The sequence below is a fragment of the Vipera ursinii genome, assembly GCF_947247035.1.
Source record: "Vipera ursinii genome assembly, chromosome: 11".
In the NCBI taxonomy this organism is placed as follows: Eukaryota; Metazoa; Chordata; class Lepidosauria; order Squamata; family Viperidae; genus Vipera; species Vipera ursinii.
The window spans coordinates 20,645,784-20,662,125 of record NC_139524.1 but is presented as its reverse complement, the minus strand read 5'-3'; the positions used below and the strand labels follow the sequence as shown (position 1 = coordinate 20,662,125).

Genomic DNA, 16,342 nt, shown 5'->3' with positions numbered 1-16,342 from the left:
GCAATTGAACAAGAGGGGGGAGAGGGCCAGAGGGCTCTATTCCCGGTATTTGGATTGTAAATGATGAAAAAAACCCCACCCTCTTGAAGTTTGTTGCCCTTTAACCCTGGAAGCTGACACATCATTTATCAATTCTCTGCAAAAATGGTGGTGGATGCAGGAGGCTCTCAGGGCAGGAGAGACGCTGTTGTGGGCCCAGACCCAGAGTTGCCTGGCCCTCCTCTGTGAACACCTGCTGGTAAAACAGAGCTCAGGTGGGGGAGCCAGAGGGACCCCCGTGCCCAGAAAGCCTTTTCCTCCTGGCCAGCTTTGCATCGGGCCTGACGAGGGCCAGAAGGGAAGCCAGGACTCCTTAAGATGGGGCTGTGCTTCAGCTGCAGGGTTGGCAACATCACCTCGACTTCTCTTGCCCACCCCCAGGGCTGCCACCCCTGCAGGAGGGTGGAATCTCAGCAGAAGAAGAAGCGGCTGGGAGATTCGAGGCACGTCTGTCACTGGCCAAGCCCACCAGTCTTTCCTTGATGTGCGGAGAAACCCTCAGCTTCCTGGTGACAAAAGGGAGCAAGTGGCAGAGCTGCCACCTCTTGAGAATCGCTGCCCACCTTATCGAAAAAGAAAGAGAAGTTTCTGTTTGTCTGCAGACTCATCCTGGCTTGGTCAACTTCAATCAACTGAATAATTAACGGGTAAAATAATTTAGTATTCTTTCCTCAAGTGGCTGACTTGCTTTAAAGTCAAGAGGAGAAACAGAGGAGCTTGTTGGCTTTTCTTATCAAGAATTCCTCAAAGGAACTTGAAGTGTTTAACTTTGGTTCCATTGTTAGTAGCTGAGATCTTCAGCTTTTCTCCTGCTTTCTCTCCTCACAAAAGAAGATTGTTCACAGTCACCTCCCCGCCCCTGCCATTCCCCCTCTGATTTGGGGGTGCTGCTTGGAAGTCTTTGGAGGCGAGTCTCTTTGCTCCCCAGGAGCCCATCTTCTAGCCAGCAGCCAAGGGTCAGAAATGGGGAGAAGGGCCAGAATAAGCGGACCCTCCGAATGGACCATCACTGCTATCCAGCTCCTGCAGAACCTCTTTGGACAGGAACAAGCTACCGGCAGGGGGGAGGATTCTTCTGGATGCTCCCTCCCTCCCTGGGGCTGGATTTGCCCTTCTGGCCTTGGCGCCTGGTCAAGGCAACAAATGGCCTTGATGGACAGGGCCGAGGAGAGGCGTGTGAAATGAGGAGCATGCAAAGGGACCTTCTTTTTCACACTGGGCCAAGGAGGTGCCAAATTGGTGGGGCTCGCAGGATGGATGCCCTGCCAAATTGGGAAACACCAACTGCTCCTAGCTGGCATTGCGGTCAGGGGGCAGGGAGGGTGACTGGAGCAGAACCCGGCCCAGCCTGCCTCTCACCCTTGACTGCCCCCCAGTTAGCGCCCACCCCCTGGGCTTGGGGGACTTCCCTACTCGCTGTTTGGAGAGATCCCTCTGGCCCGTAGCCCAGGGGCACAGAGGCAGACACTGCAGTCTGCCATATTCCCTTGACAGAACCATCTGCCCATGCCTTGCTTGAAGAGTGGAGTCCCCTCACCCTGCTGAGAGCGATGGCACAGCCCATGAGTGTGGCCTTGCCTGGGTGCTGAGCTGCCCATCCCCAAATCAGCAGCTCCTGATTCTTTCTGCAAAGGGCCGCTCTCTTTGGCCCTCTTGAGGCTCCCGTACAGACTGAGCTGAGGATGGAAACCTCTTGAGTGTAAGGAGGGGAACTGAGAAAAGGTGTTGGGGCAATAGTTGCCTTTCCAAGTAGAGCGAATGGCCCCAAGTTGGCAGCCATCCCCTGGTTTTGCAGGGGGCTTCTGCCTCCAGACTTTTGCCCTCTGAGCTTGTGGACAGCTCTTGTCTTCTTCCTGCTTGCCTAAAACTGCTGCAGGGGCCAGATGACTAATTCTTTGTAGTTCCCAGCAGAGCTTAAAGGAGCCTGCGTCCCCCCCCCTTACTGCAGCCCTCGGAGGCCTTCTGAAAGCTGCCTGAGTGGGGCTGGGGGTGAACTGAAAGAGCTTCCCAAGCAGGAGAAAACCATCGCTCTCCCCACCCCCCATGTCTGGCAATGGCAATCATTTTGGGAGCACCCCAGCAAATGAGCAGCCCATCCCTCCAGGTCTTTTCATGGCAGAAATGGCAGGTCAGCAAGAAGGCCCCTGAGCCACACGCCCCAGAGACTGGAAACGCTCCTCCCGTCTCCAGGCTGCAATTCCCAGATTCCAGGGCGTTGGCCTCATTTTCCACCAGGGAGCTGATGGCCAGGTAATGGCTGGCTGTCCTCCCCTTGCATCCTGCAACTGGCCAGCCCACAGGAGAGGAGAGGCTATCCCTCCACCCGTCCTGGGGCCCTGTGGTTCTCCTGGTCCTGTGGGCATCTCCCCGAGACCTTCTTCACCCCAAGAAGGTGGTCCTATAAGCCTGCATGGTCTCCACTTTGAAGCAACTGGAAGCCAGCGGTGGCTGCCTTGCTGGGTGTCCACGGCAAGATTCCCGCCTCCTCCCTCCCTTGACCCACGGCCTTCCGTTCCCCTCCTCTTGGCCAGGCCTGGTGAAGTGTCATGGATGTGTTCCTTTTGGGGGCATTCCTCTGAACGGGGCTTGAGATTCCAGGCTGGCCAGTTGCCCATCGTCATGTGGGGGCTTCAGCGCTTCTGAAGGGATGAGGTCCGGAGGGCCGTGGGGCCCAGAGTTTAAAGAAAGGAGAGTTGGAGAGTGCTGGCAGGGATAGTCAGAATTATGAACAGTTAACCATCTTTCTCCTGATTTCACCATTGCTTGATCCAGGGACAGGAGCAGTGAAAAGCACAACACCACAGACCACACCTTCCATTGAAGAAGCCCTGTGGCCCAACCCTACCCTGAGCTCTTAAAATGAGTTCACTGGTCCCCAGGTTGGGTGGGACGTTTTCCTGCACAGGTTGTCTTCAAGAGGTTTGCCAGAGGAACTTTCCCAAAGTCTACGTGGTCCTTGTTTGCTGAGCTTTCCAGCCTCTTGGAGCCTGACTGGGGCCAATGCTGACCTTCCAAGGCTGCCTTATTTAGCCATGGCGTTCCCAAGACCTCAGTTCAGTGGACTTGATCCTGGCAGCCTGTGATTGTTGTTCCTGCCGGACTCCCCGCCATCTGCTTTGAACTTCTTGCTCTCCCATGCCAAGCCAGTCAAGAAGATTTATGGCGCTGTCTTCCAAGGGGCCATATTTTATGCTTAAAAAAGACATTCATTTGCAAGGAGCACGTTCATCTTCTTGTTACTATTACTGAATCCTGAAGGGAGTTATTGGGAAAAATGTAGACTTTCTGAGTTGAATACTTGGAAATCCAACAAGCCTGCAATCTGGCTGTCCTCAGGCTTAGGAATCTAGGGATCCAGCAGGAGCCTTGAAGGCAGTCGAAAGCCTGCAATCCTTCCAGTCACCCAGATGCCCCATGCAGGTGGGGGGGGGGTCAATCCCTAGAGCCCTTGAGGCCCTCTCTTTCTCTGACCGAGAACTCCCATGAGATGAGCAGCCAAGTAAGGAAGGGGATCCTGCCTCTGCCTGGTCATTCTGCTTCCTGATGCTCCACAGTCAGTGGAAGGCACTGATGCCTCAGCTACGTGAAGACCCCATTTTGGGCAGAGGAGGCTGCTGCTTAATATGAGACCTAATTGACTCAAACCTCTACTGTTTAATTGGGTGGGATCTGAATTGCTTGGTCTGGAGTAGCAGGATTGGCCCTTCTCTGCTGCCTTCCTGTCCCTTCTTCCCCCCACATCTTCCCTTGTGAACTCTCTGACCTTTGGTCCAGAGGACAGAGGAGAGGCTGGATTGGGCCCTTCTGTTTTAAAAACCATTTTTGTTCCAATGGGTTGCTGTAAAGGGAAAGTGCTTGCTTGATGGGTTCCTGCCTGCTCCAGTTTTCCTTCGAGGCAGATCCTGAAGGATCCTCGGATGTCCTCCAATGGCTAAGCAGAGGCTTCAAATTAGGGGCAGGTGGGGGAACAGAAGCCCCACTGCAGCTGCTGCTGGATTGGAGGTCATTTGTAGCAGTGGCTTCCTTCAGCCTGCTGGTCAGCAGCAAAGAATCCCGAGCCCTTCAAGAAACTGGACCACTTGGGGTCATCTTAGGTCATCAGGTAAGCCACCTTCCTGCAGCTCAGAAAGGGACCCGTGTTTGAATGTCTTCCAGGTGCAAAGATCACCCCAAAACAAGGAAAGCATCTTAGCTTGTGTGAACCCTGGACTGAAAGACTGCACAGAAGCCAAGCCAAGCGAAGAGAGTTTGCAAGGCCAGATGTGCACAGATTCCGCCCCCCCTCCGCCTTTAAAGATCCTCTGCTGCTTTTCAGGTCAGGCACACCTTTCTGTGGAGAGCAGCCAGGGCTTCCCCAAGGAAAGCCGGGAGGTCCCTGTGACGACAACTTTTCTGGAGGAGGCCAGCTGGCTGGGAGGCGAACATCCCGGGAGGGCGGGGAGGGGCGGCACAACGTTTGAGGTGCTGGCAGGCATACAAACCATTAACACATCAAATGCAGCAGGACTGGTAGGAGAGCCTGGGACCCAGCCGGCCTTCCTTTACAGTTTTTGCGTGGCAAATGGACAGATTGCAATGGTGCCTTTGAAGTGGATGATGTTTGGATAGTGTTTCCTTCCCCCGTTTATCTATGTCGAGGAGCAGATTCAAGGGATCCTCAAAAGGCACCAGGTGTCTATCCGAGGCCAGGCCCAGATTGATCCAGCTGGGCAAGCAAAGGAAGGTCCCAACAGCTTTTAGCCCTGTCCCAGGCCCCGGCTGGGCTCCCTGGCTGCTGCTTGACCGCTGGCAGCCCCGCTTCCCCAGCTGTGCATGTAGACCTTCCCTGGGATGGGGCCTTGAAAGGGAGGGGCAGGGTGCCCCAAACGTGCCCGCACTCTTCGCGAGCCCAGCCCAGCTGCTGGCTCCTCAGCCTCGCCTGCCTCGCTAAGCTGACCCAGCCTGGGACTTTCCTCTCTGGTCCTTACGGGCCCTCCAACATGGGGCGGGGGGGTGGGGGGTGGCTCACAATGTTCATACCCGTGACTCATCCACAGAGGAAATAAAATCATCCCTTCTTAAAACTGTATCCAAGAGTCCTGCAGAGAAGCCAGCGTTTACTGCAGAGGCCAGTGATTCACTTTCGCTGATAGCTTCGCTTTATGGCCGCAGGGGGTGAGAAAGAGTCTCCTCTGACCTGGATCGGCGATCTAGAGCTTTTTTTTCTTTAAAAAAAAGAAAGTGATGCAGCTGCAATAATATTCCCTCCAAAATCTGTTCTCCCCCCAGTTCAGTTTTAAAGGAAATACTGCTACTGAGAAGCAGGCCTCGTCTGGCTCAGACAGACCCTCTCGGGGTCCCTCCAAGAAGAAGAAAGGGGCAGCCCCTCTAGTGGGATGCTTTAAGGAAAATGAGGATTTTCCTCTTGGGGTCATTGCTTAAGACCAGATTCTAAGTGATCCCAAGAGACTTCCAAGACTTATGCAACCCTTGAAACTGAATCCAGCCATTGGTTAATGTTTAAGGGAAAATGGAAAATGACGAGTTTGTTACCTACAATAATTGTTTATTTGGAATTGCACACACTGACACCACACATATAATGTAGAGTATATAGTATAAATGCTTATTGCTAGCACAGGTCTTCTTGAAGGTACACAAGACAAAAAGAAAAAGGCCTTTCACTGTAAATACTGGGTATAACAAGAAAACTAATTTCTTAGATCATTTAAAAAAAACACACCACAATCTTCTGCTGTAACACTGCAGGACATGAATTCATGTTACACAGCTCAGGAACAATAGTTGCATCTTGCTTGCTTCACCACTGGCAGAGAAGAGCTGCGATGATGCCCAAAAAAATGCTGGGGGGGAGGGAGTGTCCAGAGGGAGTGCTGCCCTCCACAAGGACCGAGGCAGCCCTGGCAGTCAGAGGGCACTTCCCCTGTGTCTGGCAGGTGGGAATGGAAGGCACCTGCACGCATGCCCATTGTGTGCAATGAGCCTTGCGTAGAAAAGGCCTGCTACTCTGGGCCACAGGGTGTGGGCGGGGGGGGGGAGCCATCTGTTTTATGCCACGCAGATCCTTGTGCTGCCTGAAGCCAGTCTTGGGCGCCGCCTGACACTGAAGAAGCGGAGTGTTTCTGACAATCATTTGGAGATCCATTCACCGAATGCAGCTGAGTACACACAGCTGTCCTCCCAACAGGCCACATGCAGCCCAAGAGCCACGGCTCAGCACAGCCACTTCAGGCTTTGGGCCCCCGATGCCAGGGTGTCTTCCAGGGCTTCGGCTCAGCTCCTGGGGAAGCCTAGCCAGATCTGGCCGAGCATGGCGCTGTAGCGGTGCTGTTTTCGGGGGCTCCCGGCTCCCCAGTCAGAACTGGGGGGGTGTTCCAGGGGGCCATTGAGTGAGTTGAGGGCTCCCTCTTCAGAACAAAAGTTACTGCCTGAAATCATTTCAAGCAGAAAGCAGCCGAGGAGGATGGTTCCTGCTGGTGGCAGGAATGGGACCCACTGATGGGAGTAACTCAGCTCCGTCTGCCAACCTATGGCTTCCAGTCTTAATTCCAGCCTCCTGAGGCTGTAGGTCAGCAGAGTTTTTTTGGGGGGAGGGTTCTCTTCAAAACCTTTGCCAGTGGTGGGAGGGACATCTGTTTGGTCACCACTTCAAAGCCACTTCAAAGAGGGCCAGGTTGGCACGGGGGGGGGGGGGAATCATCAGAGGAGCTGGAGGTCCGATGCCTGGAGGAGGGAAGAACTGCCTGGATGATGGGGCCTTTGGGAATTCAGAGGCCGCTGCCTGGGGAAGGGAAGCATCTCCCCACCCCACCCCCAAAGGGCCTACTCCTCCTTCAGAGGAGGGGAATAAATGGAGGCAGGCCATTTCATGAAGCAGCAGTGAGGGCTGCTGAGGGGGCTGCCTCTTAGTCACCCCCGGGGGAAGGAGAGAGAATGGGAGGAGCTAAGGCCCTCCAGGAACCCCACCTGGCCAAGCCACCTGTTCCTTCCCCACGCGGAGAACTAGGCACAGGCACGGGATGGGCGCCCACAAGATGCTCCAGGCCTGCCTGCCTGGGTTGCCCAGAGAGCAGAGTGGCTGTCCCAGCCAGGGGCTGCCTGCTCCTCCCCTGGAAAAGTCCTCGCAGTGCAGCCCCTCTTGTCTGGCCAAGAAGACAGTGTGCCCGTGCCTCTCAGCACGGAAATCGGCCATCCAGCTCAAACATGCTTCAAAAGATTTCTCCTTTGAGAGAAATCTTGCGCAAGATCAAAAGAGTGTGGTGTCAGCAGTGGAGAAGAACCCCTCAAGTTGAATAATGAACCTGGTTGTGATGTTACTTTTTAAAAAAACAAACATCAGTGTCACTTTTTAAAAATTCCTGAGACCCTCTAGAGAAAGATAGAGGCGCGTCTGGTGCTGTGGAGCCCCCTCCTCTTAGGAGTTCTTCTGAGGAATCTTTATGGTCACTGTCTTTACTTCGGAGTATTCTCGCAAGCCACATTCTCCCCTGGCCACAAAAGGAAGACAAGGAGTCAAGGCCGGGCCCAGGTGCCCCCAGCCAGCACTCGGAGCCTGGGCCACGGATGGGGCCGGTCCCCATGTAGGCAGGAAGAGGACCGGCTCAAGAAGGCACGCATGGGAGGTGGCCAGCTCAGACTCCCCAAGGGAAGGCGAGAGGAGGCAGGCCACCCTTGTCCAGCTGTGCGGTTCCAGGACAAAAGGGAATCCTGGTGGGTTCACCCCAAAGCCTTATCCAGCAGAGGGACCTGTTCTCCTACTCCCAAAATTCCTCTGAATTGGGAGCCCCTGGGACCCTCTGGACCTCCCCCCCAGAACCTTCAAGGCAAGTCCCCATCTAGAACAACCTTGCTTACATTTCTCTTCCGTTGCCGGACATCTTGAAACCTCCAAAAGGACTCTGGGCATTTAAGGCATTGTAGCAGTTGACCCTGGAAAAAACAGGTAGAGTGGCATGAGGGCAGCGCCCACTTCACCCACCACCTGAAACCATTGCCCAGCTGTGTTCTGAGCCTCACCAGACGGTTCCTGCCTGCATGGCAGAGGAGACAGTCAGCGCCTTGTTGATGTCGCTGGTGAAGACGGCGGCCACCAACCCGAAGTCGGAATTGTTGGCTCTCTCGATCACTTCCTCCATGGTTTTGAACCGCAGGATTTCTTGCACAGGCCCAAATATCTGGGGGGGGGGCAGAAAGAGAGCAAAGTCATTGATGGGAACAAGGCCACAAGGATTTGTATGCTGCCCCTGGATCAGGATCCAGCAGCACATGGAAACGATTGGCTTTGTAGACACACAATTAATTGCACAGAAGTTCACCAAGCTTTAGGCCTGGGCCTGGGGCAATGAAAAACAGATAAACAATGGGAATGGCAGAAAAGGGTGTGCCCCAGAAATTTTTCCCCATGGGGAGCACCAGGATCTCAGGGTAGACATGCAAACCCCCCCCCCAGGAGACCCCAGCTGCACGGCTGAGAAGCCCCCAGTGAAACCTTCTCAGACCAGACCAGAGAAAGGCCTCTGGCCAGTTGAAGAGGGACTCAGGTGTCCCTGAGGATGGACTTATTGGTGGCTCTTCCAGGAAGCTGTGGAGATGTTGGATCGAGCTCAACAGCCAAGTAGGGCCCTATAGCCCATCAGCTCAGGTGGACTTGGGGGTCTGCCTGAGCCCGACCAAAGGGACTGAAGTCATAGCAGAGGAGGGGGAGAGTGGAGCCTGTTTGAGGGGGGGCTTAGCTGGGTACCTCTTCCCTGGCGATACGCATATCATCAGTCACGTTGGAGAAAACGGTGGGTTCGATGAAGAAGCCCTTGTGCCCCAATCCTTTGCCCCCGCACTCCAGCCTGGCCCCTTCAGCCACGCCACTCTGGATCAGCTCCAGGACCTTGTTGTACTGCTTCTTGTCAATCTCAAGAGAATTGGGGGGGAAGGCTCCTTGGCACCACTGGTCCTGGACTCAGTGATGCTTTCTCTTCTGCCCCACGGCCACATCCACCCTGCCACGGTGGGTCTGTCCCTGCCCTTTGCTCAGGCTTAGGCTCCAGACACAAGTGGCCCACCCTCCACCCACCAACCTGTGGTCCTTGCTCGGTGGTGGGGTCAAGGGGGCTGCCCACAACTCTCCTCTTGGCCCGTTCCACGCTCCTCCGGACGAACTCCTCATAGATGGTCTCCTCCACGTAGATGCGCGAGCCAGCCGTGCAGCACTGGCCTTGGTTGAAAAAGACCCCCTGGTGGGCCTGCTCCACCGCGTGCTCCACTGCAAGAGCAGAGCAGCTCCATCAGCCAGCACAGCCGGCCTGGCCCTCCGAGGGAGGGGCTGCTGGGCTGGGGGGGATAGAAGACCAGGCATCCCAATGCACCCATCCTGTGGCTGGAGGGGGGTCCCTTTAAATAGGGCAGAGTTCAAGATGGTTTCCAGAGTCTGAGCAGAGCTAGGAGACACCAGCTGTGCCCACAATGGGCTCATTTATGGTTTTGCTTGCTTGATAAAATCTGAAGCAAGGCGGAATAGGTCCTGGGTTCAAATGCAAACACAGTAGCTGCAGCCTTTTGCCTCTTTTGTCTGTTGGGGTCCATCTTGGACCCCCGAATGGACCCCTCCTTTCTTTTGAGAGAGGGTTTTGATGATTAGAAAAAATAGATTATGTGACCATAGAGTAAGAGGCTAATTTACACTTATAAGTGCTATAAAAGAAAATCAAAAACCATATTTTATTTCTCTTTTTTCTGCACTTTGGTCTTTGTCATATCTCTTTTCTCTTTATTCAAAATATTACTTCTCCTTAGTCTTCTCTCTTCTAGAAAGGGGGGGGGGGTTGTTTGGAGAACAGTGCCCTGATAAGGGACCAACTTACAATCTGCGTCCGCAAAGATAATGTTGGGGCTCTTCCCCCCGAGTTCCAGCGTCACCCGCTTCAAGTTGCTCCTGCCGGCTGCTTCTTGAACCAGCTTTCCAACCTGAATGGAAGAAGAAGGAGGAGCCTAGCAAAATTCAGCCCCTGCCAGGGCTCCGGGCCCCTCCAGTAAGCCTGCCTGCCTTCAGACGCGCTTGGGAGGCAGGCCAGTCTTGGGAAGAAGAGCTGGTTCTTCCTCAGAGAGCGGCCATAGCGCTCGGCTCTCTCGGCTCCCTTCCTCTCGCTTTAGAGAAGGCTTTTGCATTTGTTTCATTCACGCAGAGCGAGGTTTCTCTGACTTCAGAACTACCAAATAACAGCCCAATGAATTTATGCAATTTCAGTGGGAGGAAAAGGGTGTCAAAATCCTATTTGTTCTCTACCGTCATTCATTCATGTTGTTCTTTGATCCAGTTTGTTTTGAACTGCTTTCTTTGTGATTTGTTAAGAACTCTGTTTTAAATTTGCGGCCAGCTGCTTTGGAGATGTGGTTTATGGCCGAATGAAAAATGCTTATGTTAAAAGGGAGGAATGTAACCCGGGCAAAGGAGCCCCTTGCAGGTACTGGAGGCCTCCCTGGAGCCTTGTGGAGCACCCCTTGGTTACGCAAGCCTCTGGGAGGGGGCCATTTGCTGTGCAAACACACACACACTCCTCGGGCCGACATGGAAGTCTGCTCCCCGAACCGGTCAGCTGTTGGTGCACAGCTCGGGCCAGCGGAGCTCATCCTGCCAGACTGGCTTCCACAAAGCCCAGGAAGAGGTCTCTGCCCACCTTACACACGGAACTGGGTTGTAGCCAAGGAGGGCAGAAGGCTTGACCAAGACATTTTAGTGCCAAGGTGGAAAACTCAAATGAACTGATCCCCAGGGGAGGTTCTGTGCTTATCTGGTGAAACTTGAGAAGGAGACCCTCTGGGCAAAATGGGTTCCTTTGGCTCCGACAAACCTGCTTCCCTGACATCATCCACCAACTCCCAACTAGCTTTCGGGCGCCCGTGGCTGGGGGCAACTTCCTAGCCTCCCAAGGAGGCCTCGTTCAGGGTTGCCACTGAGATGGAGATCACTGCCACATTTGGGTGGGAGGTCTGAAAAAAAGTCCAGAAGCCCTGCAGAGAGATTCCTCCCTGGCTCTGGGTGTCTGAGTGCAGAGGACAAGGTGCCCTGGGAAAGGTGCAGGCCCAGGCCTGCTGGCAAGGGGACAGGAGATGCCGGCTGAGAAGGGCAGTGATTATCAGCGGTCAGGCAGCTGTTCGCTCCAAACATTTGCTTGGCGTGAACCAATATTGGCCTCTCCCGTAGTTTGCTTTGATGGTCCTGCCCCGTATCTTGTTGACTAATGATGAACTCAAGCTTTGTTCAGCTCTTCACGGCATAAAGAAAACACCCGCAAAAGGCAGGCAGGCACACTCTTTCCCAGGCCTTTGATTGAAGTTGTCGAGGGACCTGGCTAAATATCTTGGACTTTGCACCAAAGCCATTAAAAAGAAACACAACTTTGCAAAATAGAATGAGTCCAGCTCACTGGGGTGTGTCTCTGCTGCACCACCCAAACCCCACCATTCATCTCTGCACACAAGCTGCATCTGATTGCCGAGGGAAAGTAAACTTGGATCCAACTTCAATTGTTCTGAGATGAGTCTAGAGTTTCTGTCCACAGGAGACAGAATGGGGGTGAGGAAACATAAATCCTCATTTGAGAGGGAAACAACAATGCAATGGCTTTGGGACAGAAACTCCAGCTAAGCACTGGAGATTTACAAAGCTCTCCGAAGAGAAGCCAACACAATGTGGCAATCTATGATGAATTATTGCTTTCCAGCTCCCAACAGTGACACCCAAACCTGCCTTCCTGAGTAAATCTCAGTATGCTGCTGGCCTTTTTCCCCATAAGACTTGCCGAAGGGATCAGGTCAGGTCAGGCTAATCCAGTAATCCGGCCTTCAGTTTCCAAGAGCTGCTAAGCGAGGGGCCCTGGGAAATTCCCAGGCAAAGAATTTAAAAAAGGCCCAACTGGGAATATGGCTACCAAATGTCAGGCATAAGAGACACTCTGCAAGTCGTCCTAATTTTGGAGAGTTAATTGCATTTCAGTTTGTAACTTGGTTGAGGAAGTGCGGAGTAGAAGCATTTCTCCCCCATCTCTGCTCATCCATGTCTTCTTCCTGTTGTCCCACAGATCTAATGGAAGACCTTCACTCCTGATGCTTCACCTCTTTGCTCAGCAACCCTACATTTCCCCAACTTAACACGAAAGGGTGGTCTTTTGCCTCCTTGGCAGTGAACACCCCCCACCCCACATTTTGGTTCAGCAGAGGAAAGAAAGCAGAAGGTACTCCAGCCCGGGGGGGGGGGGGGGAGACATGGAAATGACCCACAGGTGCAACATTACCTGCTTGCCTCCCCAGCCAATATAGGGCATGCAGAGCAAGGCTGACTTGGGACAGACTTGCTTGGTCCACAGCCCCAGCCTGGCCCCCAATCTTGCAGCCTGAAGGGCTCCGCTCTGACACCACAATGGTCCATGTGGTAACCCCCAAATGGTCAGCCAGATTCTATTGATGGCCCGGGGAAAGGTAGGCACAACTCTGAAATGGCAACGGTGCCAAGAAACTGAAGGACAAAGAGCTGCCCTCAGAGGGGCTGGCGGGGGAGGGGGGGCTGCACTGGTGGAAAGGGAAGAGAGAAACAGGACCCTCCTACCTCCCCCATGCCCAGCTTCTCCAAATGCTGCTTTGCAGAAGAAGCCAGGCATAGAAGGTAAAGGAGGAGCTGGCAGTAACCATCCCTCTGGCAGAGAAGGATGGGCCTCAAGGAGGGCTGTTTTGCTCATTTCCCCACTTCTGCTGCCTGGGGATCAAGCACAACTTTGGGAAAAACCAGGGCGGTGCTGGGCCTGCTTTGCAGCACCATCTCTAATGAGCCATAGATGAAAAGCCGGTGAGGGGACTGCATGGGGAAGTGACCCATGACCAGAGAGTTTGGGCAAGATGATCCCTGGCGGTGAGAGGCTCCTGGGCCGCCAGTCCTCCACCTGTAGGAGGTGAGCCCTGCACAGGGGTGGGGGCTCCAAGGGGGCACATCAAAGGGTCCCAGGGAGAGCATCCATTCTGGTGCTCAGGTGGGAGGGAGAGGAACAGTGCCTGGGAACCAAGAAATGCCGAGCCAAACCTATGTCCGTCCCTGGCTGAGCGTCGTTCAGTATCCACTGAGTTACTATCTTTGGCAGAGATCCTATTTTTTCACCAGAAACCCTCCTGAACTTGGTGGCATCTTTTTCTGAACAGCACGTAGAGGGTCCAGAGCACCACTAAGCGTTGAAGAATAAATGCAGCCTTCCTTTCCAGTCCTGCCATGAGAGAAACTGTGCTGACTGTGCAGCTTCTGGGGAAAGAGCTTCAGTGGCAAAGGGGTTCACAGTTAAGCACTGCATTAAGAACTCCTTCTGTTATAGATGAGTAAAAGAAAGAGGGGAAGGGGCCGCAGCGGGCTGGAAAACTTGCTTCAGAACACTTCCTCTTCCCCACCGCAGGACTGTAAACCTTGCAGCATCTTTTGAAACGTTTGCCAGCCTGAGCCAAAAGATCTTGGTCTCCTAGTTGATCAGCTGCTGCCCTGGCCGAAACTGGCAGCTGCTAGGCACCTAGGAGCAGACCAAGAGCAAGGAATTGTGGTGAAGCAAGGGGGCTTCTCGGGCCCAGCAAGCCAAGGAACCTCTCAAGACATCTCTAGCTGCTACAAGAATTCCACAGGACGGGAAATCAAAACCAACATGAAGCAGTTAACATTCAAGTTGGATTAAGATATCCCAGCTGCTCCTGCTTTATGTTCTTAGAGAATGGTTTTTTTCATCCTGCAATGCTTTTCACTTCCTGTTACCAGCTTTTCAAGGCAAATACTGAACTAGGGCAAAATCCAGGGCATTTTAATTTTAAACACCTATTAAAAATGAAAGCCCTCTGAAATGACAGGGAACATTTATTTTGGCTGCAATCGGCAGTTCTGAAACCGAAGCCTTCTGTGTTTCCTTCCCACAGCAAGTCAGCAGCAGCCGGTGCGAGAGTCTCCTTAACCAAACGCAGGCCAAAACCGCTCAACAAATTCACCAGGACCCCTGACTTGGGCACAGTCGGCTGCCCCAAACTCTAAGGGAGCATGAAGGGAAGGGGTAGTCCCCTCCCTCACAGCCTGGATGAGTCGTTGAAGGTGCCCTGAGGGTGGGGTGAGGCTGGGACACAGAGCCATGGAGCAGGGGGGGAGGGATTACACGGGAGTTTTGAGAAACGATGGGAAGAGGAGTTGCCATTACTGGAAAGGTGGCCGACTACTGGCCCCGACCTCAACCATCCGGCATCCAGTCTCATCTTGGTATGGGGGATTCCTAAATGCTTTGGTTTCTGAATGCCAATGCAAAGGATGGGGTGATGCTCACTTCTCCCCCCACCCCCTCACAGCACCCAATCTTACCTCTGTGGAACCTGTGAAGGCGATTTTATCAATCCCTGTGTGCGAAGCAATTGCTGCCCCCACAGTGGGTCCAAATCCGGGCAAAATGTTGACCACACCTGGAGGAAACCCCGCCTGTCAAGGGAAGGGGGGGGGAGAGAGCATGGCTAAGGGAAAGCTGGGGGGAGCAGGGGCCCCAGGCCACGCATGTGTCAGGGGCTCCTTACCTCCTTGATGAGGGCGCCCAGGTGGAGGGCGGTGAGCGGGGTTTGTTCGGCTGGCTTGAGGACCACGGTGTTGCCACAGCAGAGGGCCGGTGCGATCTTCCATGCAAACATCAGGAGGGGAAAGTTCCACTGTGCAAGCAAAATGCTTTTGTTGTGAGTTAGTCAGCACATCATTTTAGCCAGGAAAAAACGGTGTCTGAATTGGTTGACTGGACAGATTAGCTCCATCCTTATTCTTGCAGCAAAATTCTCTCTCCTTTTACATGGTCACGGTTGACAGGGGGCATGCACATCAAGTCTGTGATCCTGCCCCACTGATTGCCCCATAGTCCTCAACCGACTCTGTGCTGTGGCTCAGCCTGAGCATGACTTGAGCAGAGGGATGTGGACACGTGGAATGGCTTTTCCCAGAAGAAGCCCTTTGTTGCCAGCTCCTGCATGAAATGGGGAGGGGGGCTGGCACAGAGGGCCCCTTAATGCCCCTTTGGATCCCCTGCTCCTTTGTTGGACTTTTTGACACTCTTCCTGTCAAAAACACAAAGCTGTGGTGCTGTGGTTCTGGTTGGCCCCCAAAGGGGAGGAAGAGGCCGGCTCTCCTCTGCTGGCCAAGGGGAAGGGAGGCCCTTCAGCTCCACTGCTCAACAGACCCTCCTGGCCCCCTGGGAAGACTGGCCTAGTTGCCTTGGGGTGTCTCAGGAAGGGAGGCACAAGGGATGGCACCCATGGCCTCCCTGCTGGGTGCCCAATATTTTGGACCTATTGAAGACAAAAGGTAAAATGCCTCCATAAGGCATCCTATTTCCTTCCTTCCTTCCTTCCTTCCTTCCTTCCTTCCTTCCTTCCTTCCTTCCTTCCTTCCTTCCTTCCTTCCTTCCTTCCTTCCACCTCCCTGTGTAAGTCGCTCTTGGCCAACAGCCACCAAAGGCTGCTGGATTGTTTGGCTTTGCTGGCTCTGGTCCTGGGAATTCTGAGGCTGGAGGCTCCCCTAATAATGCTGCTCTAAAACTCTATTAAGATGTGCAAATAAGCAATGGAAGGGCGACTGACGGCTACAGATCCGCCCGCAGTGTGTTTTCCCTGCCTCTCCCCTGGCCTGGTCACCCCTAATGAGAAACACACCCGAGCTGAAGCTCCCTTCAAGGGAGCCGATTCCAATGAAAATAAATACGAGGTGTATTGGAGAGACTCACCGGGATGATCTGTCCACACACGCCGATGGGCTCATGCCTCGTAAAGGTGAAATAATCTCCGTCTGGAAGAGAGGGTCCTGCTTAATCTCACGAGCACCCCGAGAGGAGCAGCCAGAGGGAGAAGAGCAGCTCTGTGTGTGTGTGTGTGTGGGCGCGGGCACACATGTACAAGTGTGCAGACAAAAAAGAAAGATGGTTCCAGGTTCTCTGGGGAGCATCACAGGGCCAGCCACGAAGCCCAGCTGCTCCTATCCTCTGGCCCAAACAAGGCCTGCCCTGCTCCCCTGACCATTTCTTCCTTTCAGGGGCTCCCTCTGTTCCTCTGCCCAGAGTCCGCCACCTGGCCAGGGGCCCGTCTGCCAGGGACTGTGCCTTCAGGAGGGGCCAGCCAAAGCCCCCGACCTGCTGGCTGATCCTGTGGACTTCCTGGCTGTTCTGTTTGGAATGGGCCTGATCCTATCCCTGTCTGGGAAGGCTGTTTGGAAGGGCTGATTTGACCAAGCCCCCACCAGGCCTGTCTTTGCTCAAAGGCCGGCCAAGCAGGACCT

The 16,342-nt window shown here is 53.9% G+C and overlaps 1 protein-coding gene across 1 annotated transcript in view; it reads right to left on the bottom strand.

The window, feature by feature from the left end:
- Positions 1-5,588: 5,588 nt before the first annotated feature.
- The window catches only part of ALDH1A2 (aldehyde dehydrogenase 1 family member A2), a 29,500-nt gene continuing 18,746 nt past the window's right edge, over positions 5,589-16,342 (bottom strand). The window contains exons 5-13 of the mRNA XM_083371656.1: positions 15,795-15,856; positions 14,605-14,733; positions 14,399-14,512; positions 9,894-9,996; positions 9,111-9,295; positions 8,780-8,944; positions 8,056-8,213; positions 7,894-7,968; positions 5,589-7,526 (exon numbers count right to left, since the gene is read on the bottom strand). Coding sequence (XP_083227782.1) covers positions 7,454-7,526; positions 7,894-7,968; positions 8,056-8,213; positions 8,780-8,944; positions 9,111-9,295; positions 9,894-9,996; positions 14,399-14,512; positions 14,605-14,733; positions 15,795-15,856 — 1,064 coding nt within the window. The 3' untranslated portion in view covers positions 5,589-7,453. The remainder of the gene's footprint in view (positions 7,527-7,893; positions 7,969-8,055; positions 8,214-8,779; positions 8,945-9,110; positions 9,296-9,893; positions 9,997-14,398; positions 14,513-14,604; positions 14,734-15,794; positions 15,857-16,342) is intronic.